The following is a 25,127-nucleotide window of genomic DNA, read 5'->3' on the forward strand; positions in this document are numbered from 1 at the left end:
ACTTTTAAATTAAAATAAAGAATACAATAGGAAACTTAAGCTAACTTATCACAAATCATGCCGCAATTGTGGCAAGAATACAAAGCTGCATTTCCAACTTCACCAATCGAGGAACTAGCCCGAAAATAATTAGGAGATATTTTTTAGCAATGCCCCATAGTCCAAGGGTCTCCACGGCAAAACGAATTTTCATTTTCAGAAATATGCGTGTTCATTGGCATATTGTACGTCATATTAAAGTTTATAGGTGTTTTTACTGCTGTTTAAGTTTAATGATCAAAAAAGTATCAAGAGTCATTTGAAAAAAGATACAAAAAATGTGCCTAATTGTTTTATTATTTGCCATGTCCTTTCTGCTCCATTTTAATTTTTTTTTACAGAAAGGAGTATCATTTTCTTTCAGAACTATGTATTTTAGTTTTATTTTTGGGATTATCAAGTTAGATAGAATATGGTGTGTTTCTAGATCTAAAACCTTTAGTCCATTTTATTGTGTTATTGGATACAAGTACTTCTAACTTTTCAGGTTGGTTGGGCTCATGCAGATATGCCGCCAGGAATGATGCTTGGTCAAGATGAGAACTCCTGGGCATTTGATGGATACAATGTAAGTTTTGTCAACTAAAACTATTAGCAAATTACAAAAATTCCTTTTAATTATTATTTCATTCCTTTAAGCCAATTTCAAGACCATCTTAAAATATACTGCTGAATAAATTAAATGATCAATATTGCGTTATTTTCAAATGAAGGGTTTAATTCAGAAGTTTATCTACTTAAGTGTGGTTTATCAAGATAGTTCTTTCACAGTCTTTCAGTGCAAAATTTATGGGCTTATAACATCTTAACCAAATTCAGTTTAAAATTAGTAGTTGCAAGCGACCAGGCCTGATAGTAAAATAGTATAATTTTATGAGTTAAATTAATAAGATTACGATTGGTAGTATCTTTTGTTTTGTGTACACCAATAAAATTTGCAAATAACTATTCATTCGTCGTACCTCAAAGTTAGACAAATGAATAGTTACAGGAAAAGTTACATGAGTAATTTGTTTCATTATTATTCAACATCACATAACATAGTATCTTTTACAGGAATCTTACAATTCTAAACTTTTTTCTTTCTAAATTGTTTATTCACTAGTTTCTTTATGGTATCTCATAATTGTAACCTGACCATTTATTGAAATATCTATTAGATTTTTGATTTTGGTCATCGGTTTTACTTTTTTTTTTGTGGTTATAATCTGACCAATGATTTAGTGTATTTAACAATTTTTGGTGACAAACAGTCGCTAAAATGGCACGGTGGGACAAGCGACACATTTGGGCAGCAATTGAAAGTAGGCGACATAGTCGCTTGCTTCCTTGATGTACCAGACCAAACAATTAGTGAGTCATAGTTAGGTGTACTTAGTACTTATCTGATAAATGTTGTTAATCAACTAATATTACTTGTATCCACATAAAAATCCATAAAGAGCAATGTTACTTGAAGTAAAATGAAAATTGGCATGAAATATTTGTACCTAATAATAAAGGGAGTTTTCTTTTGTTTGATGAAACTAAATTTTTGCCTGTTTTTCTTTCTTCTAAACTTGTGTCGTCTACTCACTTTTTATTGGAATACGCGTATACAAGGTGAATGTGACAAAATTCCGCATTTTAATGTAACTTTTTACAATGAAAACAAAGTGAAAACCAAAATTAATGTGACACGAAAAGTGAGGTACCTAATTTAACTAAATTTATGTTGTGCAAAAATACTTTAAAATTTGCATAAAATTAAACAAAACATTGCATTGAAAATGAATTTAAAGTTCCTGAGACTCTACACTTTGAACTTTTTCACCAAGAGTTTTGTCTAATAAACTAGACAACGGGACTACCTAAAATAAATTCAAAGTGACGAAAAAACTGTCGATCATAATATTAACACGATTTTCTTTGGCTTTAATCTATGAACTAAATTTACAAGAATAATAGGAAAGTCATCCTTTTTATAGTGTGTTGTAGAAGTCAAAGATAAAGTAAAATACCAGAAACAAACAACATTTATTAGACAAGCACAAACATGTTGTATAATTATTTGTTGTGTAGATTAAAATTTCGATGTGTCCTACCTAACGTGTTTGTATATATGTTAGCCCCAATTAATAATAACACATCACAAATAAAGGAAGATACACAGTTAAACGGAGATATAAAACTAGATGTAGAAATAAAAGTAAATTGGACCTTTAGTTTAGTACCTACATACATTAGTACCCTACCATAAACGAAAATTTTAAAATATTTAAAATGAAGTGCAATAATTAGTACTCATATTCTAAATACACTTACCATTAATGGAAATAATAAAGTAAATAATTTCTAGATAAGGTTAAAAAAATTCTGAGAAAATGATTAAACAATGTTCTAAAATTAGTGATTAATGAAATGCGGTGATATAGAGTAGGGCTCTAAGATTTTGTTGAAATTTTCAAGGAGGAAAAAGTATACTCGGGTAGTACGGAGTCTTTTGGCAAGCAATGGTCGGTGGGGGACGTTGTAGGCGTATTCCTTGATCTCATTGACAGGACGATAAGTAAATGAACGAATTTTTGGCTGGCAGAAATGTGCTTGCTTAATAGTTGTGTGGCAGGAACATTTTTAAGACAAAAATTACCTTTCTCAAAACGAGTACAGAAATGAATAATTTCAAAACAAAAATGGTTTTAACAATCATTCTAAAGGTCGTTATTGCAAGAATACTTATTTTGCTTAAAGTTACAAAAGATTATGTTAGATCTAACTCTAGTCAAGAACATATAAATAAAGAGGAAAGATTTGATTGTTTATTCGTTTGCATTGCATTGAAATTGATTTTGAAACTACTAGAATTATTTGAAAAATTCTTTCACTATTAGAATTCTACACTATTCCTGCTGAGCATATGAGTAGGCTATATTTTATCCCCGTACGCTCCCACAGCCGGGCTAGCATGGGCAAGGGATAAAATTTTTATCCACCCATTATATCCACTGACTAAGGATATAAATCCACCCGTCATAGCATGGCCACAAGGGAAAGACAAATTAATCCCCGATTGACATTACGCGTGGAGATCTTTTCCTCGACTATGGCATATGGAGTGGATAAAATGACATACTTTGGGACTTTTGACATTTAAACGCGATAAATTTATCCCTGTGAAGTTGATGTGGGGATAAAACTTTACTTAAAAAAACAATTATGTCTCGCATGTTTTGGTCTTTACCAATTGCTTCGCAATATGAGGTAGGGTAGGGGTAAGGTAGGGGTGGGGTAGGGGTGGGGTAGGGGTGGGGTAGGGGTAAGGTAGGGGTGGGGGTGGGGTAGGGGTGGAGTAGGGTAGGAGTGGGGTGGGGGTGGGGGGAGGTTGGGGGTGGGGGGGGGGGGTTGGGGGAGGGTTAGTGTAGGGGTGGGGGAGGGGTTAGGGGCGGGGTAGGGGTGGGGTTGGGGTAGGGTAGGGGTAGGGTAGGGCAGGGGTAGGGTAGGGGTAGGGCAGGGGTAGGGTAGGGGTAGGGTAGGGGTAGGGCAGGGGTAGGGTAGGGGTAGAGGTAAAGAAGGGTAGAGTAGGGATAGAGAACAAGTGCACTTATGTCAAAACGAAGCTTGACCGGGTCCGCTAGTATGATAGATACTATAGATACCTACTACAAACCACCGCAAAAAACAATCACCAAACAAAACAATGCCAACAGAAAACAGATAAATAATATGCACAAAAAAACCAAATATTATCAAATTTACGTTTATTTCGGACTATTAATATACCTAATGCCAATTTATAAGATATATACAAATGGGTTGACAAGTCTTTCCCTCCGTTTATCCACCGGGGATATTATATCCACCGACGTGCCCATGCGCGGTGAGTGGATAAAACGAGTGTGGGGGATAAACGTTTTATCCTCTCCCCGTGGATAAATTTCTCCCTTGCCCGTGCTAGCCCTGCAGGATCGGGAACTACCGCTAACCGAGGGGTGTTTTCTAGTATTGAAAAAATTATTGCTCTATTTACTAACAGAATATAGGTTTTCAAAGAACGAAGCTTACTAAAAATTATAAAAACCTATTCGTAAAGTTCAGTCTGTTATAATAATATCTACTTACTATGCGTTTGATTTGTAATTTATTTCACTGATAATACTCGTGTTTTTATTCTTAAATGTTTCTAAAGATGTTCCCGCCACCTGAGAATTCACGCCAGGCTTATCAACTTCATAGCTTTTAGGCTCTAAGACAAAACTACGCCATTGTCCGTTGATGTAATACCATAGCATCGCTTTGCTTTAATATCTTTTAAAATTAAACATTTTGAAACGAAGATTGTTTAGTTCTTAATACTTTTTAACCATCGATGGACGAAGTATTATCATCGAATCAGCATGGGTACCTATTCATAGTTTAGATGCAAAATGCCGAAATTAAACATATAAATGCACAAATACCTGACTTGCTCGAAAACAGTAGAAACTGCCAAACATGTTAAAGAACATGCAACATTTTTTTTAAGTAGTGTCAATATTACTGTACACGCAAGTACAAGGCAAATATGGCAAGGCAACAACACTTCGCAGTACCTATTTAAACTAGAGAAATATATTCCTAATCTACCTCTCATTACAGATTTCAATATTTAGGGCTCTAAATACAAAGTCTCTGATTCATTGTTATTCACTTGATATTATAAAGGATGGTAAATCCGTTACATATTTGCTACTTTAACAATATGCATAAATATGTACGATATTTGTAATGCATCATTTCTTTTTAATTTGTCTTGTATCACTGTAACTTTGATTTGTTTTTGTTTCGTTCATCATTTAGTCCTTATTATTCTTCGTCTAGTTCTTCTTTTACTATTACTGTTATATATAATTTTATATTAGGTACATCTTAATTCTCTGGATTTATGTGTTGTTTATTTATCTTGCTGTTTATCGAGAAATCCTCTTTGTATTCCTGCATCTTTGACTTGAATTTCAATTCTTCGTCAAACATTTTCCGTGAAAATAGCAAAATAAATTTTTGTATCATCGTATCACTGAATCTATTTTCTTACATTCTACTAATTCTGTTACGTTTTCTTCACCATAAATTATTATTAGATCAAAACGACTTATGACATTTTATGGCACCAATGTTTCAGGGACTTTTACATCTAACAAAACCAATACATATTTAAAGACTTGTTTATAAACTACACTACAGAAAAGACGCTGTAGTTTTTTTAGATATGCCCAATGGAATCACATATTTTGTCACTTACTCATTGCTTGTTATAGACATTGTTAGAGTTATTAACAAAGTGCTTTTGTGCTTGGTTTTGTTCAGTTTTTGATTTCAAAGTGTGTTAATATTAACACCTGTCACTGATTTAATAGATTTTTTCAAGTATTTTAAGATTATATTTTACGTTTCTTGTGAATATAAAAAATAATAACTATGTAACTATAATTCTCTTTTGATTTTTAAACCTCTTAGTTTACCGTTTGATGAGGAATTTAAATCAATTTTTGATATTAAGCTTTAGATAAATTACACCTTTTACCTTAAAAATATAAATGTTAAGTGTAGCATATACCTCTAATATCTAATGTAATAATCGAGATTATGCTAAGATATGGAATGCCATGTTTCAAGCCCCGAATTAAAGGCATCTTTTAGACTAAAATGTTAGCTTCACGCATGGTTGTAGTCAAACTCATGTGGATCTACGAGTACATTAGAAGTTATTGTATAACTAAAACAATTTACATGTGTATTAGGTTTTTCTCTGAACGGCGAGTTGCTTATGGACGCTCTTGGTGGTGAGACGACTTTCGCAGATGTGCAAGGGGATAATTTTGTACCAGCTTGCACCCTTGGTGTGGGTCAGAAAGCTAGGTAAGTTCATTTCATCATCATCATTAACAGCCGATGGACGTCCACTGCTGCACAAAGCCTCTTGTGTGGACTTCCAAACACAACGGTATTGAGCCGCCAGCATCCAGCGGCTCCCTGCAATCCGCTTGATGTCCTCAGCCCACCTAGTGGGAGGCTCGACCAACACTGCGCTTTCCGGTGCGGGGTCGCCATTCCAGCATCTTCCCACCCAACGTCCATCGGCTCATCGATGTAGTCTGCTCATTGCCTCTTCAGCTTCGCGACTCGCTGAGCTATGTCAGTGACTTTGGTTCTTCTACGGATCTCCTCGTTTCTGTTTCGATCATGCAAAGAAACTCTAAGCTTAGCTCGCTTTATAGACCGCTGAGTGCCTAGGTAAGTTATGAAACTGGATCCACTAAGTAACTATATAAGTATAGTACAATATGGTCAATCTATTCTGGGTTGTCCTTTGGATTATGTGTATGTGTGTATTTAAGCGTAAAGTTAGTTGAATTTATTGTCGTGCCCACTGCACTTTTCTTTTCCGACTATTTGCAGGGAAACAGGTTATTCTAACGTTTATTTTCTTAACTACAATATTTTTAATTTCAGGTTATCGTATGGTCAGGATGTTAATTCATTGAAATATTTCACAACCTGTGGCTTACAAGAAGGCTACGAACCATTCTGTGTGTATGTATTACGCGATCGAGCTTCCTTCTTCTTTTTTCTCATTATTTTTTTTTTTGGCAAAATAGTAGTTTTTTGTAAATATAAATCTATGTAGAGACACGTAAGTATAGTGGTACCGAAAAATATTGAGTTCAACCTCATAATGTTGCATTTACGATATTGGATTTTCGTTTTACTTATGAGACGGCATGACAAGTGTTTTTACTAAAAATACAAAAATATTTAGAGGACACGTTTAAACATAGAAAGCGAAATTTAATCCAAATCGTGCGACCGTTTTCCGTGATACATTTATTTAAATTACTTGAAACTAAAATCAAAGATTTCTGCCATTATATTGAGGTTAATGTCATTAAAGAACTTACTTAACTATAGTGAGTTATAAAAATCTATTTAGAAGTTTCCAGAAATTTGTCTGAACAGTAAAACGTTATGTAAAAGAATCGTAGTATCGTATTACCTATATAAGTATTTGTATATTGCAGTAACATGAAACGCGATGTGACCCATTGGTATACCAAAGATCAGCCGATATTTGAGAATACTGATGAAATGGCCGACACCAGGATCGATGTGACAAGAATACCTGCTGGTTCTGGTAAGAACAATCTTCATCATCAGATTTACAGCCCATCCATGGTCTATCCCATTATAGGAGAGGAGATTTGGAGCGTACCCACCACTCAAAATCATAATTGTTGACTTTCTAACAATAGCTATCAATTAGTATTGATAATGACCGGAATGAACGACAGATTAAAGTGCATGGAGGTGTAACACCAGCATTCTAACTTAGGGTTCATTTACACTGCCGCATTTACACATACACTAGGTATTTCGACTGCCGCCGATACGTCGCCGACTGCAGTCGTCGGTAGCTGCCGCTCGTGTAAATAAACACTTCTACTGAAAATATCTTGAAGAAAATAATACAGCGTCATATTTCATAACACTTTTTAAATAGGTCCTAAAATAATTTATCTAAAGTAAAATGATATAATATAAATGCCTAAACTTTAAACTAAACATTTTGCAGATACTCCGCCATGTTTGAAAATTTCTCACAACACATTCGAGACCATGGAAAAGGCTAACTGGGAGTTCCTCAGGCTGTCGCTGCCAGTTATCTGTCAAACTGAATTCATTGAGTAAGCTATTGAACTGTATTTTTCACTCCTAAACACGTTATTCACGAAAATATGGTTTTTTTTTAAACACCCATGGTGTTCGCGAAGATCCATTATTGAAATATTACAAATCCTCACAATTTGGTTGACGCCGCATTGTGAAAATATTATAGTCATGACTAAGAACATTTCTGGGCAGACCTTTCCAGGATGTGTATCTAACATGCCCTTAAAGGTGTTGCTCTGTTTATAGGCAATCGTTTTCCACTTACCACATCCCACAATATCATTATTAGGGAAAACAACGTAATGTAACGTTAGTGGAAATTCTAAAAAATCTGTTGATATTACACTAGGTATTTTTAAGTAGACTTACTTTACAAGCACTTACAACGTTAAGTTTGACCGTTGGTAAAGACTCCAACCGGTTCAGCTTCTGCTGAAAAGAGGCAATAAACTCAGCAGTTTATAGATATCGTTGCAGAGAAAAACATGTGTCTTTTAATAATATGTGTCTCAACTTTCAATAGTGAAAGTGAGAAAGCTCGTCGCTGGGTGGAGATTAAAGAACGCCAACAGGTACTCATGAAGGAGGCCACCGAGGCGCAGATGCCGGCACACATCGACCAGATCATGAGGAGCGGGTTCACTATGAACGATATTAAAGGTAAGGTTAAATATAATACGGAAAAGAAATGCTATTACCAAAAATTTTGGGATTTTAAATGAAGTGAACGAATTAAAACACTTTTTATGAAACACCCTTTTGTCTACGATGGAAAATTAGATGAGATAGTGGCAAAACCAGTTCCAATTGTTAACCTATTGTATTGTATTAAACACCCTATTTACACAAAATGTAAACCATTCCTGAATGTGGTATAGAATGTTCCAGAATTGTTGTTAATTTTTAACTGTATCCATTGTAAATATTACCAGTAAATGCCTTAATTTTAGTTGCAAAATTCCTTGCACTATTTGAATGTAACCTTGCATTGTATTACCCTTTGTCCATTACCTCCCCAAGGTCTTCACTACGATGAAAGCCAGGAAGAGTTGCCGAGTTCGAAAGTCAAAAGGCAACCCTCGAAACCACCTAGGAAGGGTTCCATGACTCGTGGGGTTACCATACAGAATTATAATTTGCAACCAGGTTACCAACCTATTGAGCTTTTTGATACCGCTATAACTTACCTCTTGTTCTTTATTTAACCAGGTGTCCTTGAATTTTCCAAGTTTCTAGGTTTTACTACCTAAGATTTATAATGCTGCGTCAAATTCACTAATTTCCAAGTTTGTTTTAATGCTAAAATTTGTACTAAAACCAGCTTTTTTGTATTACGATTTTTGTTAAACATAGTATCCTACTATAAACGTAGTTGCTTTTCAATTTATGCAGAATTAACTTTGTGCGGTACTAGTGGAGATAGTCGTAGAATGTAGAACCTCTTAAATTATAAGTCAACTTCTCTACTATCTGTAAGACCTAATTGTGGATTTATTTCAGTTGCTTTGTAACTGTAAATTCTAACCGTTCTTAGTGATTTACGCTTTTAAGTTTCAAGTAAGCTTATGGAAGACTCGCAATAACTTTACCTACTCGTCGTTATCGAGAATTTTTCATACTCGTTGATGGTTATATTGTATTGTAATTGTCATGTCTATTATGTGCAAATATGTCAATTCAAATACAATAAAAATAATGATCAACAAATAATAATGTGTATATAATTTAAATGTGAATTTAACTTTGCATTCCAGTCAATCATATCGAAATAACATCTCTTGGAGAAGTGTGAAGTGAAATATAGGTTTAAATACTTTGTCAATTTATATTTACACAAAAAGAAAACATTCAACTTTTCTTACAAAGCCAATTTTTTACTAACAAGTCTTGTTAAGAGAAGAGGACACATATGTCAGATTTTCCCGGAAAACAGCAAAATTCATTGTTGTAACTTGTAACACGTTGCAGGTCCTGTAAATGGCATGCTTCGCTCAACAAGCGAAGCAGAAATGGCGAAGTACGAACTAGGCGCAACTTTGGCACCGGAAGACAAAAAGGCGGACAAGAGAGGAAGATCTCCTTTTAAGTATGATATTTGTTTACCTATTTATTAGTGACTAGACTACGCATGTTTGCAATACATTGAAGAGGTGATGGATCAATTCCGTATCGGATAGTATGCAGTATTGTTCGACACAACATTATATGAACCAGAGGTTTTAACTAATTTTTTTATTCGTAATAAGTCTAGGCAGTGCATTTTTGCATCTATTGAGTGCAGGCCACTTAATTTCTATGTTATAGAAAGTGTTATAACGAAGATTTTGAAGAGTTTACACTGAACATGTAATTTTCAATAGGTTCTTCAGAAGCAAACGCGGAGAAAGCGGCGAAAGAGGTAAAAGCCGTAAATCTAAAACACCCGACCCATTCAGCGACACTGAAGTGTCTCCAGAGAGAGGTGGTATGCGACGACCCAATCCGCAAATAAGAATATCACAGGTAAATTTAAACTCTTTAATGTCAATCATAAAGTTTAATTTTGTTTGGACCCTTTAGTAATTTTAATTTGATTTGAACCTTACGTAGATTGCTTATCCATTTAATTATTTGAATCTTAAAGCTTATTTAAAAGATTGTTTTTAGCTTTTAATTATGACCAAATTTTCCCTACGATTTTATGAATGCATTAATTATTATTTTTTTGTATTCCTTGTATAATTATTCCTTTTAATTTTTTGTTGGACTGTTTTTTCCCCTAAGGCGAATCAAAGGTATGCGCAGAGTAGACCAAGTAGGCCGAATTTGTATGGAAGCCAAACTGGTTTGAATTTGAATGTAAGTCCGTTGACACATCGTCATATTGGTTTTTTGTCTTCTGGTAACACTAATTACATTATACAAAATGTGATAATTTCTTTGAAACTTCGTCGCTTTATTGTTTTTCATCATCAATATCTTTGTCATCATTATCATCATAATCATCGTCACTATCCAGCTGTTCTAATAGGCTACTAAAGGGCATAGGGAGATATTTTTGAGACCTATGCTGCTGCATAAATCTGCAATGTTCGCTCTAAGATATAAAAGATAACGAGTAAGAGCAACAGTTTAACCTGGTGTCTGAGAAACACTACCGATTTTCCTATTTGTGACTGTTGTTTAGAAAATACTGGTAAAAAAACTAGTGTGCCATACATAGTACAGGACTTATACAGAGGTCCCGTAGTCCGTTTGGATTTAGCATTGGACCAATGAGGCAGAGAATTCCTTAATAGAATAACAGTAAAAGAGTCCATGTTGTCTCCAAGAGGTCTTTTGTTCCATACAATCATTGCATATCTATTGGACCAAAATGACATAGGTATTTACTACAAAATTAAGTTCCTGGTTTATTGGAGGGTACTAGGGTTATGAGTCATGCTTAAAAACATGACCAATTTTCATTTTATGGACACAACTTTCAAATACATATACAGTGAAATTCATAATTTGTGTTGTTATTTATTATTTAACCTTTATTCAATAAGTTTTAATGTAGCATACTTTACATTGTTCTAATTTAATGATAACTCTTTGTCGATGTTGCTTTAATCACAAAATCTATCAGTTAACATTTCTCATTTCTCTAATCTGGCTTATAGGCTATTTAATAATGTCAAAATAGTTAATAAGTACTTTTTTAGGTTATTATTTCAAAGAAACATGCGCGTTTATTGTAAAACGCCTGTAGATCTGAAAAGTTTTGGTTCTACAGTTCGACAGCCTTTCCTTATACACATACAAGATTAATAACAAATTAAAACAATAAGAAACATGAAATAAAATTTAATTATAACAATGAATGTCCGCAAGACAGTTTCTCTTTTGTTTTACTCTTTCGATAACGTCCAAATTAATATTTTATGGTAAAGAAACTTGGTATAGATAGTGATAGTGATATAGATCCACAATGACGCGCCCCACTCATTTATGCAATCGCTCACAGTCACAGTGCAAGTATGCAATGAAAACTGCAATTATGTTTTTTAACTACGCATCAAGTAGCAATGTGTGCCCACGCACAAAAATTAAATCAAAATGAATTTCATATTTAGTTAGAAGTAAAAATTAAAAAAGAAACAACAATGAATGGGCGCGTCTTCTTGAATAGGCTACTCGCCTGCTGTACAAAACTAAGAAATTTTTTTGCACACAGGCAGTTTAGATGTCTAGAAACTCTAATCACATTTTTATTTGTGAAAATGATCGCGTAATTGTAATATTTTTATAAAACAAAATTGCATTTTTATCACGTCACCGCAAACGCCAATCATAAACTGTGACGTCATTCGCTACAAGGCATCGGTTTGTGATTGGTGCTTTTTAACCGACTTCAAAAAGGAGGAGGTTCTCAATTCGGTCGGTATTTTTTTTTTTTTTTTTTTTTTTTTTTTTTTTTTTTTTTTTTTTTTATGTATGTACACCGATTACTCAAAGACGCCTGGACCGATTTCAAAAATTCTTTTTTTGTTTGAAACGGTATAGTCCCCATTTGGTCCCATTGCCATCATGTCAAGATCTGATGATGGAATCCTGGAGAAATTGAGGGGAACTTTCGAAAATTATATGGGTGTCTAGTGTGTTCGTAAACTTTTCCATTTAGTACTTTTAAGGACTACAATTTTATGAAGGTTTAAAATCGATCTGATGATGGAGCCAATAAACTGACGAGGGAACTCCTCGGCGATTTACAGCAGTTACCTTGTGTTTGGGCTTGATTAATTTGTATTAATGAGAACTTTCCACATAGATAGGTTGTGACTGTCATTTACGGGTTTGGTGATGAAAACCAAGGACAATTAAGGGAACTCCTTAACAGTTTATAGTAACTACCTTGTGTTTGGCCTTGATTAATTTGTATTGCTGAGAACTTTCTACCTAGATGAGTTGTATCTGTTATTAGGAGTCTGATGATGAAGACCAAGGTCAATTAAGGGCACCTCTTAACGGTTTACGGTAGCTACCGTGTGCTTGGGCTTGATTAATTTGTATTGCTGGGAATTTTGTACCACGATGGGTTGTGACTGTCATTAGGGGTCTGATGTATTCGTTTGAGATTAAATTTTACACTAAAAATGGAAAAATAATAAAAATTTTAATAAAAAAAATATAACCGACTTCAAAACCTAAAAACGTACCCACTAAACTAAAAAGCGAAAAATAACATCATAATATGTTCTACCTGCTGATCAGCATGAAGTCGGTGCTTAGCCGGTGTTGTCTTAATTTAAGCCATTTCTGATAGGACCACATGAAACAACACTGTCTGCAAAATCTAAATCTATAACATGGCTTGAATTAATACATCACCGGCTTAGCACCGCCTTCATGCTGATCAGCAGGTAGAACATATTATGATGTTATTTTTCGATTTTTAGTTTAGTGGGTACGTTTTTAGGTTTTGAAGTCGGTTATATTTTTTTTATTAAAATTTTTATTATTATGATTGTCGCTTTGTTATCTCTATGAATGACGTCACTTGCTAATGTTGTTTCGGCGGCAAAAATTTTACGTAGATATTTTTTCATTTATATTAAATTTTTTACTGGTTATTATTGACAGGACAAAATAAAATATAGCTTATAATACTTACATAATTCAGTTTAAACATTGCTTACAAAAGAGGCAAGTAGCCTATTGATCTTACTATACTACTATACTCTTTATATTCTGCGTCCTACCACGTATAAACTGATTTCAAAATTCCCAGAGTAACCTCGCCGTGGCGACTCCACCACAGGAGCGCAAACAAATGACTGCGGGCACCCTCTCCGCTGCGGCCACAGAGACCGTCGGCAACGAGATATTCGACGCCGACTGTTTGAAGCTGATCAACGAGTACTTCTACGGTGTAAGGTTAGTAGCATAGCCTTTAGCCATAGCCAAAATTAAGTAGCTTTCGATAATCCACTCTGAGAAAGCTATTGTCTGTCTACGCCAATGTCTTTATTACTTGAAAAATTAGTTCTACGACTATGGCAAAGTCTTCGCCGATAAATAAAGTAGGTTCTACGATGTAAGGTTAGTAACGCTGCCTCCGTATACTACATCAAGTAGATTTTAAGCCACTTCTCTGCTGGCTTCGAGGTGCCCGAAAAATGTTCTCTAAGGTCCTGACCATAATGGAGCGTATTCTACGGTAAAGAAAAGGTCCTCAATTTCTTGTCTTCAGTACACCTAGTCGACGACATATTTCTTCTCAGAATAAACGAAGAGATGTTCTGCCTAGCCTGCCAATTTCTTCTAGTTCTCAGTTTAGTCAATGATCGTGACAAATTTTTACTTTTTTAGAATTTTTAAGTAAAGTTTTCATTGAAATGTGATTGATACCTACAGGATTTTCCCTGGCCAAGATCCGACGCACGTGTACATCGGCTGGGTGACCACGCAGTATCATTTACACTCCAAGGACTTCAATCAGAATAAGGTCACCAAGTCCTCTGTCATCATCACTGATGACTACGACAGAGTGGTTGAAAGGTATGACTTAATTATGTAGCTGATTCTATTATTGTTTTATCCATTAATGTTCCATTAGAATATTGTCTGTGGATATCATAAGCTGGTTATCGTTTTTATTTAATACTAGCGGACACCCGCGACTTCGTCCGCGTGAAAGTCGTTGTAAACTTTCAACTACCCCTATCCTACCCTACCCTACCTCTACCCTACCCTATCCCAACCCTACCCCTACCCTACCACTAACCTACCCCTACCCTACCCTACCCCTACCCTTCACAACCTCTACCCTACCCTACCCTAGCCTACCCCTACCCTACTCATTAAGGCTGCACTTCTTTATTTATTCCCCCCCCCCCCCCCTCCCCCCGTAAGTTGCAATGAGCGCGGCAACCGTTACACAAAAAGAAACCATATAGCATGAATTAGTATTCACGCGCGATAGCTTAGCGTATTTCTTGTATAACTTTGGTGTTTCTTTACCGATTTTTATGATTCTTTTTTTATTGAATAGGTAATAATGTTAACTTTTTTAGTTAGGGATGAGTGATGAGTGTTACAAACATAAGAGTAGACAAATATAATTAGAAAGCTCCGAACTGCTAAGCTATCGGGAGTTACACGTGTTATTGTGAGTCAACCATAAAAGATAGACATATATATGCTGTTGTATTTTTATAGATAATTTTAAGGAAAACATTTCCGTCATACATGATTTCCATGTAGCTTTAACCATTAAGGCTGTACACGCGACGGAAGCTTAAAAAATTCAGTAACTTCTCCCGTTTTCTCAACATTTCTCTTCACTGCTCTGCTCCTATTGATTGTAGCGTAACGAAAAGTATACTATAACCTGCCCAAGAGTATGTAGAATAATTGTACAAAGTTTCGTTAAAATCCGTCCAGTAGTTTTTGTTTCTATAAAGAACATACAGACAGACAGACAGACAGACAGACAGACAGACAGACAAAAATTTTACTGATTGCATTTTTGGGATCAGTATCGATCACTAATCACCCCCTGATAGTTATTTTGGAAATATATTTCATGTACAGAATTGACCTCTCTACAGATTTATTATAAGTATAGATTAAATTCAGGTTATGTGGCTGTCCAATATATTTCTTTGTTATCGTCCCTGTTCAACAAAGGCATTCTTGTAATTTTATTATATCCTAAACTAAACTCGCGGAATAGCACTAAAATGGACCCACGGCGGAAAATAAAGGTTCCAAATCAACGCGTCGTTTTCAGATACGGTCCCCATATTTTAGTGGACGTCCCAAGTGTCCACTGGGCTATCATGGCTCAGTGGATAGCCCAGTGGATATGACCTCTGCCTCAGATTCCGGAGGGTGTGGGTTCGAATCCGGCCCGGGGCATGCACATCCAACTTTGCAATTGTGTGTTAAGAAAATAAATATCACGTGTCTCAAACGGTGAAGGACACATATCGTGAGGAAACCTGCATACCAGAGAATTTTCTTAATTCTCTGCGTGTGTAAAGTCTGCCAATTCGCATTGGGCCAGCATTATGGACTATTGGCCTCTCTGAATATGGGTTGATAACGACCTAAGAGGCCAATCAAAACCAATATACTCAGGTTTTCCACGGGGCGTTTAAATTCAACTAACATTTTTCTCTTTTAACGTAGTGTAAACAGACATTCGTGCTACATGGTGCGCGCTGACGAACTCTACAACGAGGTGATGGCCGAAGCGACAGGCAAGGGCGCCTCTCAGGGCATGTTCATCGGTTGCTCCGTCGACACCTCCACCGGCACCGTGTCCTTCACCTGCGAGGGGAAGGAGACCAGCATCAAGTTCAAGGTGAATTATTATTATTTTTTTTATTCTTTACAAGTTAGCCCTTGACTACAATCTCACCTGATGGTAAGTGATGATGCAGTCTAAGATGGAAGCGGGCTAACTTGTTAGGAGGAGGATGAAAATCCACACCCCTTTCGGTTTCTACACGGCATCGTACCGGAACGCTAAATCGCTTGGCGGTACGTCTTTGCCGGTAGGGTGGTAACTAGCCACGGCCGAAGCCTCCCACCAGGCAGACCTGGACCGATTAAGAAAATCTCAATCTGCCCAGCCGGGGATCGAACCCAGGACCTCCGGTTTGTAAATCCACCGCGCATACCACTGCGCCACGGAGGCCGTCAAACTACATATTAGTTTTCTATTAGGGACATTGCAGAATGGTTATCTACCAATCAGTATTCTATTGAGTACATTTTAGATCTCCTCATTTTCTTTATCGTTGTTGTTCCATAACTAAGATATTGAGTAACATTAAGTTTTTAATAGTACGTTCTTAGTCTCTCCAATTATTAAAAAAAAAGAATACGTGTTTTCTAAATATATTTCACAGCCGTCAGAGTTCTATTTTTACTTCTCCTTTTTAGAGTTCCATTTTAACTACAAAAACCATTACATAGGCATTTAGTCTTATAAACTGTTAAATCGCTGTTTAAAGTGAAGGAGAATCTCACTATCGACAGATCATTTAGTCTTAAATACAGCAATAAAAGAAAAAGGAGAAGTAAACCCTCCCCAAAATTCCATAAAATATTCATGTTTCAGATGGAACCAGAAACCAAACTGTTCCCAGCCATCTTCGTAGAGGCTACATCCAAGGAGATACTGCAGATTGAGCTGGGGCGCTCATCCACAAGTCTTCCGCTCAGTGCTGCGGTGCTGCCCACTAGTGACAAGCATGTCAACCCACAGTTCCCGCCCAGATTGAAGGTCCAGTGCTTGAAGCCTCACCAATGGGCTAGAGTAAGTTTATTTACAGGTGTATTTATTCGGTTAATCAGTTTGATTAGACTGTTTTTGTGGAGAATAGCAACATTACGAGTAGGTTTCTCCTTCCACAAAAGTCCTTTGTTACCAAAAGTAATTTTGCTTGGTTTTTTATTAGTATTTTTTATCCAAGAACATACTTGCAATAACTTCTAGTAAAGTTTCGTGATGTACCTTATGAGATCTTCAATTGACGTAAAAATTTTGAATAATATATTTTGTTTTTGTCTCGATCGATATGACCTCAGCCTTCAATTCGGAGGGCGTAGATTCGAATCTGGTTCGGGGCAAGCGCCTTCAACTTTTCAGTTATGTGCATTTTAAGAAATTAAATGTCACGTGTCTCAAACAGTGAAGGAAAACATCTTGAAGAAACCTGCATACCTGAGAATTTTCTTAATTATGTAGGTGTGTGGAGTCTGACAATCCGCATTGGGCCAGCGTGGTGAACTATTGGCCTAACTCCTCTAATTCTGAGAGGAGACTCGTGAAAACAACAACAACAGTGAAAAAAACTTAAAAAGCGAAACTTAGTAAAACATCTAAACTTATTTCACATCGTTCGAATAAGACTTAAGTTATGTCAACTTTCAGGTACCAAACCAATCGTTGCAAGTTCACGCCCTGAAGTTATCTGACATCCGCGGCTGGTCCATGTTGTGTGAAGACGCTGTCTCTATGTTGGCTCTCCACATACCCGGTAACTTTATTATATTTTAACCGGTAACCCGGTAACTTTACGTTATTCGCTCCATAATTTCTAATAAACACTGCAAAAGAATATATTTAAGAAAATTAACCGTTCAAAAATCAGATCAGATACTCGTAGTACAGTTATTTTTAACGCGCATATTATATTAGCTTTACTTGTAAGTATGTATGTAAGAAAGTCTTGGAATCTTAATTTGACCCACTTCCCGGTCTTCGATTAGGATGAAAGTTTGCACACGCTGAGTTCTGATGTCAATAAGACAGCTAAGAAACGTCATTACAAATCCAATATGGCGACCTCCCCAAGATGGCAGACTGGCTGTTTGAAATCCACGCTCATCAAAAAAATGTTTAGACTAAATTATAAATGATTTTGACTCTGCGCCATTTTCAGTTTTGTCTTGTAATTTCAGAGGAGGATCGCTGCATCGACATTCTGGAACTGATCGAGATGGACAAACTGCTCAGCTTCCACTCGCACACGCTCACCTTGTACGCCGCCTTGTGCTATCAAAGCAATTACAGGTAAAACTTATATATACTTCTCTGCTAAGATTAAAAAGATGTATGTCCTCCGGCCGTGACTTAGCTCCTCTAAGTCAATGCCGGAGGACAGTAATGCGCTTATTATGTACTTGTTTGTAGCATGTTCAAGTTTGTAGCATGAAAGATGAAGGACTTTCATACAAACTTGTGAGAGCCGTTAGACCTCCTTAATCCGGCCCTGTCACAAAATTGGTTTGTAAAAAACCCTATTATAAGCTACCTTCTTGCCAAATTTGAAGTTTGTAGCACGAAAGATGAAGGACTTGGTTTCAAACTTACGAAATCGTATAGACTTTCTTTATTCGGCCCTGTCGGAAAATTGATTTGTAAAGGACGTCTGCAAACTATAAACTACCTTCCTGTCAAATTTTAAGTTTACAGCATTCAAAATGAAGGACTTTCATACGAACTTGCGAGAGCCTTTAGACCTCCTTAATCCGACCCTGTCATAAAATTGGTTTGTAAAGAATATTCACCAATTATAAACTACATTTATGATAAATTTCAAGTTTGTAGCATAAAAAATTTAGAACTTTCTTTTAAACTTTGAAAGGGGTATGGATTTCGTCCTCCTCCTAACAAGTTAGCCCGATTCCATCTTAGCTTGCACCATCACTTACCATCTAACTTGTAAAGATTAAAAAAAAACCTATTAATGGTGAAACATACACATAAAAACATCTTTATATAACCTACTTTATATTACCTAATACATAAGAACATCTTTATATAACTAAATTTAATGTTTCTTGCAAATAAACGGTTCTGATTCTGATTCTGAGCTGCATTGAAGTAATTTGTAGGTTTAAGTGTTAGTTAGTAAGTTTGCTAAAAGTTAAATGTTTCTTTCCAGAGCCGCCCACGCGTTATGCCAACACGTGGATCAGAAGCAGCTACTGTACGCCATCCAGTCGCAGTACATGTCCGGTCCGCTACGACAGGGCTTCTACGATCTTCTCATCGCGTTACATCTAGAGTCGCATGCCACCACTATGTGAGTAACAATTACCAAGTGAAGTAATAACAGACGCCTTGCCACGAAACAAGTCCCGTAGATGCGGCGCTAATATCTTAATGGCGGTCCTATTGTCATTTGGTAATGGCGGTCTTATTGTCATTTGTGTAAAGCGCTGTCAGTTCGCTGTCAAATCGTGTCGCGGAGTCTAACAATGTGGTGCTTATTTTATAATAAACCCTACCCTTGCCCTTAGAACCCTATGTCCGTCTCCTGGTTCTAAGCTACATCTCCATCAATTTTAAATTTTCAGCCAAAACGGTCCGCCGACCGTCTGAAAAATAATTTTAACATTGAATATTGTACTGAATTATTTTATTTTCTCGAAATCGTAGTGAAAAATATAGTGTAACACGTGGGGCTAAACCCATTATAAACTCGGTTTCTATTTAACAGCCCTCGCCTCGAATATAATGTGTCTTTTTAGCCCCTTGTATAATAATCTACTATTTTGTATTCAGGGAGGCGTGTAAGAACGAGTTCGTCATCCCGCTGGGGCCGGAGCTGAAGTCCCTGTACGAGGAGCCAGAGATGAGGCACAGTCTGCGCTCGCTGCAGACTGAGAGCGTGATCCCGCAGATGAAGATGACGGACATAGCGTGAGTTTTAGGCCTCAAATACATCCTCCATATCTTTCAAGACTTTCAAGCAATAGAAAATCTTCAAATTCTTCTTCTTAAATTCCTGTAGAAATCTTCTTCCTAATTGCTACAGGTATCATTTGAGCTAAGACCTTTGGACTTGTATCGCACCCAAATTCACCAACAAAGTTGTCTGTCGTTTTTTGAGAAGGACGAGTTAAACTCACACATCGAAATTATTTAACATCAATAAATATATCCTGTGTCACAACTATAAATTTAAATCAAACTGCACACATATGTAATTTTAACACAATGAAATATCGACTCTATAGACTCAGTTTGTCTAAACACGTTAGATCGTGATCATATACTTTTGACAGAGGGGTAACGTCTAGCGAGGCAGGTCTCATGGTAATTGGTTTGAGTATAGTCAACTCAACGGGGGATAGGAGTATTCTAAGTTGAATCAGAAATAAGGAGGTCAGTATTATTACAACAACTTCGTAATTCACATTACTTAACGAATCAGAAATCTAAAATCAACGGTTCACATAGTCTGAAGAGCCAATAGATGTTGGAAACTAAGGTATTTTAATGGTCTCCACACCAGTAAGTACTGTGTTAGTTAAACCCCCCAATATCTGGTCTAACGACATCAAGTAATTTGCAAGGAGTCGAAGCTGGCGGTTCAGGAGTTTAGTGTTTGAAAGTCTACAAAGTCTTGATCCTACAGTGGACTTCATCTGCTGATTATAGTCTTTGGGTACTTTAGGAGCAGAATCTTAAGGGATTTCAGAGAAAAAGCGGTATATTTGGGTGGCCAATGTTAGTGCATTATTAGTTATTGGGTACTAGTTGTTGGTATGTAAAATTTCGCTATACAGGGAAAGCATAACGGAAATCAGCAACCTGTATTCCCCGTACTTCCCGCTGGAGGTGGTGCGGGAGTTCGTGATGCAGGCGCTGGCGGAGGCGGTGGAGACCAACCAGGTGCACAACAGAGACCCTGTCGGAGGCAGCAACGAGAACTTGTTCTTGTGAGTATCATATCATTATCGGCCTATTAAACAGGGTTAGCCCTGAAGAAGAGAGGATTTGATAGATATGTTTTTTCATACTTCTATCATTTTTTCATTTGTCCTTTTCTTTTAAAATTTTGAACACGGTAATAAAATACATTACTCCATTAAAAATTCAAAAAAATAATCAACCCTCCTGCTGCGGGATATTTAAGTGCTCAAGCAACCGTGCTTATGGTAAGGCCCCATGCCTTATAAGTGAGAGGCTTTGGAGCTCAGACCCACCACGCTGCTCCAATGCGGTTTGGCGGGCTAGATTTAAACAGTTAATATGAAACTGATCTATATGCTCAAATTAAGATAGGGGTGAAGAAAGCTTTTGTCGATTTCAAAATGTTAGATCATTTTGAAATCGACAAAAGCTTCTACATCTACATTCAGACTACTACTACAAAACTAAGTACTACTTTTGTTGTAGGCCACTCATAAAACTGGTAGATCGGCTCTTGTTGGTTGGTATGATGAGAGACGAGGATGTCGAGAAACTGCTCATCATGATCAACCCGGAGACATGGGATGCGACATTCGACAAAGGTAAGTATTACATTGATCCAATTGCTATAAATATCAGTCAAAATTAAAAAAAAACATGACCCATTGGAACTTAACCAATACACCCCATTGTTGAGAGGAACTTTAGGTCTAATCTCTGGAACAGCTGAAACGATTTTAACGATTCTTTCACTAGTAAATAAAGAAGGTTATTAAGCAACACATGGGCTACTTTTATCCTGGAAAACAAAAGTCGCGGTCTGTTAGTGATAAATATCATTGAATAAACTTTGCGAGTTCCAATAATGAAGGAGATTTTATGTTCGGCTGTTTATATTTCCAGAAGGCAAAGACGAGCACAGAAAAGGCCTGTTGCACATGAAAATGGCAGAGGGTGCTAAGCTACAGATGTGCTACTTACTGCAGCATCTCAACGACATGCAGTTAAGGCATCGCGTCGAGTTCATCATCGCCTTCGCTCACGACTTCGTTGGCGATTTACAGGCCGATCAGCTGAGGTTTGTGGAAGTTTTAGGCATTAAGGATAGTCATACACCTAAAGATTTACTTGTGCAAGTATAGACTTGTACAATTTATTACTTGTGCATATGTCAATGTGTGCCACAAAGCTTAAAACTATAAAGTTGAGTTTAAAGTAGCAACAGCAACATCTGAAACAATTTTAACACCAGAAATGTTTTAGACTTTGAGGTTATTATTCTATATTCCGCTAAATACAGTATTTGAAGTAAAAGGCTCAAGTATTACTGTATTTATAATACGTCTGCAAATTGTGAAAATACGACGTATATATGTGTTAAAACACATATACGTCGTATTTCACAATAAAATGTTACTTTCAGACGTTACACCGAAATCAAGCAATCTGATTTGCCGAGTGCTGTCGCGGCTAAAAAAACAAAAGAGTTCCGTTGTCCACCTCGTGAACAAATGAATGCTATACTGGGTAAGTTTAATCAATCTAATCGAAGTATATAGCGAATATAATATACAACGCCAACAGGTTTTAAAACCGGCTGGTCTTCTTTTTATCCTGTGAGAATATCGGGACATGAAAAAGTGTCTTTATCCTTTGTCTGTGCCACATTTTTTTGAGTCTGTGTGAGTTTTAAAATTGTATAGATAACGCAACTTTTGTATGTATGTACCTATATCAAATTGTTTTTGGAATTCCAGAAAGGTTTATTTGGTTTGCAAAAAGTACACATGCCAACTCTGAGTTAGTAAATTATGTGTCATTATAATTAAATAAAAACAAGAATAAATAGAAGCAGGCAGCAACATAATTAGATTTGAGAAGTTTTAGTTGGATAACCTCTGAAAACATAGGAACCAGTTGCAATGAAAAAAAGTGGCAGTGGCGGTGTTCCTTGACTAGGTTCTTTTATATTTCTGTTAAGGTTTTAATACTTTTTTGTGTCAGGTTTCAAGCACTTGGAGGACGATGATCCGGAGAACTGTCCGTGTGGCGAGGACCTGATCTCGCGCATGAATGAGTTCCACGAGGGACTCATGACGCACGTCTCGCTCAGTGCGCTGCAGGAACCCGACGGAGAGGTAACACGATGAGTGGCTACCAGGGGCGATGGATCCTAACAACACGATTCCTATTGGGTTATCTTTTAAAAACCATACATACATATTCATTATTGTAATGTATTTTATATGCTCCAAATAGGTATTTAATATTACAACAGCATTTCTACAATATATATTAATACTATCTATAAGAACGTAGACGTACATGAAATTCGCTTGGTCTTTCAGACTTAAAAAACACATGAATGGGTTACCTACTACAAAATTTCAGCCTTCGCTACTGGTAGCTACTATACTAATAGATAGAGAAAACTGCCCTGTCCGTGCGACGAGGATTGATCTCGCACATGAAAGAATATAAGTAAATTATGAGGGATTTGATTCTTCTTACAATAACTGTATTTTCAGGAGAATTTTTATTAAATAGTGTAACTCAATATCTCTCGGGTAATAAATCAAGGCTTTATATTAATATATTTTTATTTAATATGCATATATTGGCGTTTGCTTGAATTTGGCGGTACTATTTGGAAAATATAAAAAATGTTGTGTTTTTAGGAATCTTCAGAACCGGAAGCAAAAACGGGTGCATTTGGAAAACTGTACAACATTATAAATACAGTGAAAGAGTTGGAAGAGGAAGCGAAGGTAATAAAAATTTTATTTTTTACAAAAAGAATAATATTAATGGAATATCTACTCGGTTTCATTATTAGCACACCTATTTTAATTGGCTTACTTAATAAAAGTAAGTTATTTTTCTTAATAAAGATGACGAATAACAAGAGTTTGACCCTTCATATTTCGTGATATGTATTAATTTAAATTAATTATGTGTAGGAAATAGTAGCCTGAGTGGGATATGATGTCAGGTGGCATGACTTGGTTCCGTAAAGAGTGGGGAGTTAGAGAGTGGTACCGATAAGGCGCTAGTCGTGCGTTTGGCTTCAGTATACTCGTGGCGTTCGAGCCGTCTATATTTCTTGTTGTGTAATTCTTTATGGGTTACTTGGGATAGGCGGGAGAGTGACTTGAGTGTAAAAAGGGAGTATTGTTTAACAAGGGCGCCATTAATTCTACACACAAGTGCGTGACTCCACTCAAGGTCATTCTCTGCCATTCTAGGTTCTTATTTTGGTTACAGTTTGATTTGTTAATTAACTTGTCCTGACAAATATTGTGAATCATGTAAACTTTGTTCGACATTGGTTTTCTTATTTTTGTAATCCACTTCTCAGTCTGCTAAAATTTGATAATCTTCTATAGGCTGTAGAAGAACCAGTGAAGAAAACGCCCGAAGAAAAGTTCAGGAAAGTTCTGATCCAAACCATAGTCAATTGGGCTGAAGAGTCACAGATCGAAACGCCGAAGCTTGTAAGGGAAATGTTTAGGTAAGCATGAAACACATGCGTTCACCTAACGTAATAATTGTATTGATTTTGGATACACAAACTTGAAAAAAAAAACTTGGAGTGTTTTGATTTAAATCAACGCTTGGCAATGTGACTTCAAAGCTCAAGTACTCGGCCACACCTGTAGGCTGAAGCACTTCAATATTAACTCCTTCTTTGATCAGATAAAAAGTGGTAGTTTGATTCGTTGACAAATCCAAGCTTACTAATAAGTTGCTGACTTTAAAGCAACTAAGAGACATCCGTTCTATGTGTATGTTCCATGATCTCCATAATAGTTAGCCAAAAATATTTTTGTGACTTGATTTTATCCACAATGGACTAAGGTGTAGCACAGGCTGATTTGCCCATTGTTCATCATCATAATTCAGAAAGATTCATTATATTATAGGCCAGCTCGTATGGCGTAAAGTATAAAAAGTCCGTGCACACTGTACATATAAAAAATAAAGATTTTTTTTATTCTAGTCTCCTAGTTCGCCAATATGATGCAGTGGGTGAACTAATTCGAGCTTTAGAGAAGACTTACGTCATCAACGCGAAGACCAAGCAGGATGTGGCTGAGATGTGGGTGGGGCTCAGTCAGATCCGAGCCTTGCTGCCGGTGCAGATGAGCCAGGAGGAGGAGGAGCTCATGAGAAAGCGGTTATGGTAAGATACGGTATTAACATATAGAGGGTGCTTGGACCT

The 25,127-nt window shown here is 36.5% G+C and overlaps 1 protein-coding gene across 18 annotated transcripts in view; it reads left to right on the forward strand.

The window, feature by feature from the left end:
- LOC112049806 (ryanodine receptor) overlaps window positions 1-25,127 on the forward strand; it is a 143,918-nt gene that overhangs the window by 53,806 nt on the left and 64,985 nt on the right. For 11 of the 18 annotated variants that reach the window (XM_052887089.1, XM_052887090.1, XM_052887092.1 and 8 more), the window contains 27 exons: window positions 527-607; window positions 2,488-2,587; window positions 5,796-5,913; window positions 6,508-6,588; window positions 7,074-7,186; window positions 7,625-7,736; window positions 8,246-8,382; window positions 8,743-8,868; window positions 9,691-9,808; window positions 10,083-10,224; window positions 10,486-10,560; window positions 13,475-13,620; window positions 14,101-14,244; window positions 15,880-16,054; window positions 16,817-17,014; window positions 17,633-17,738; window positions 18,163-18,274; window positions 19,149-19,289; window positions 19,772-19,909; window positions 20,779-20,931; window positions 21,392-21,507; window positions 21,809-21,983; window positions 22,329-22,432; window positions 22,910-23,043; window positions 23,584-23,673; window positions 24,292-24,416; window positions 24,906-25,088. In XM_052887089.1, coding sequence (XP_052743049.1) covers window positions 527-607; window positions 2,488-2,587; window positions 5,796-5,913; window positions 6,508-6,588; window positions 7,074-7,186; window positions 7,625-7,736; window positions 8,246-8,382; window positions 8,743-8,868; window positions 9,691-9,808; window positions 10,083-10,224; window positions 10,486-10,560; window positions 13,475-13,620; window positions 14,101-14,244; window positions 15,880-16,054; window positions 16,817-17,014; window positions 17,633-17,738; window positions 18,163-18,274; window positions 19,149-19,289; window positions 19,772-19,909; window positions 20,779-20,931; window positions 21,392-21,507; window positions 21,809-21,983; window positions 22,329-22,432; window positions 22,910-23,043; window positions 23,584-23,673; window positions 24,292-24,416; window positions 24,906-25,088 — 3,443 coding nt within the window. Of the gene's footprint in view, window positions 1-526; window positions 608-1,292; window positions 1,393-2,487; window positions 2,588-5,795; window positions 5,914-6,507; window positions 6,589-7,073; window positions 7,187-7,624; window positions 7,737-8,245; window positions 8,383-8,742; window positions 8,869-9,690; window positions 9,809-10,082; window positions 10,225-10,485; window positions 10,561-13,474; window positions 13,621-14,100; window positions 14,245-15,879; window positions 16,055-16,816; window positions 17,015-17,632; window positions 17,739-18,162; window positions 18,275-19,148; window positions 19,290-19,771; window positions 19,910-20,778; window positions 20,932-21,391; window positions 21,508-21,808; window positions 21,984-22,328; window positions 22,433-22,909; window positions 23,044-23,583; window positions 23,674-24,291; window positions 24,417-24,905; window positions 25,089-25,127 lie in introns of all 18 variants that reach the window. The other 7 variants (XM_052887104.1, XM_052887102.1, XM_052887101.1 and 4 more) reach the window with 3 other exon arrangements.

Source organism: Bicyclus anynana, chromosome 18 (genome assembly GCF_947172395.1).
Source record: "Bicyclus anynana chromosome 18, ilBicAnyn1.1, whole genome shotgun sequence".
NCBI lineage: Eukaryota > Metazoa > Arthropoda > Insecta > Lepidoptera > Nymphalidae > Bicyclus > Bicyclus anynana.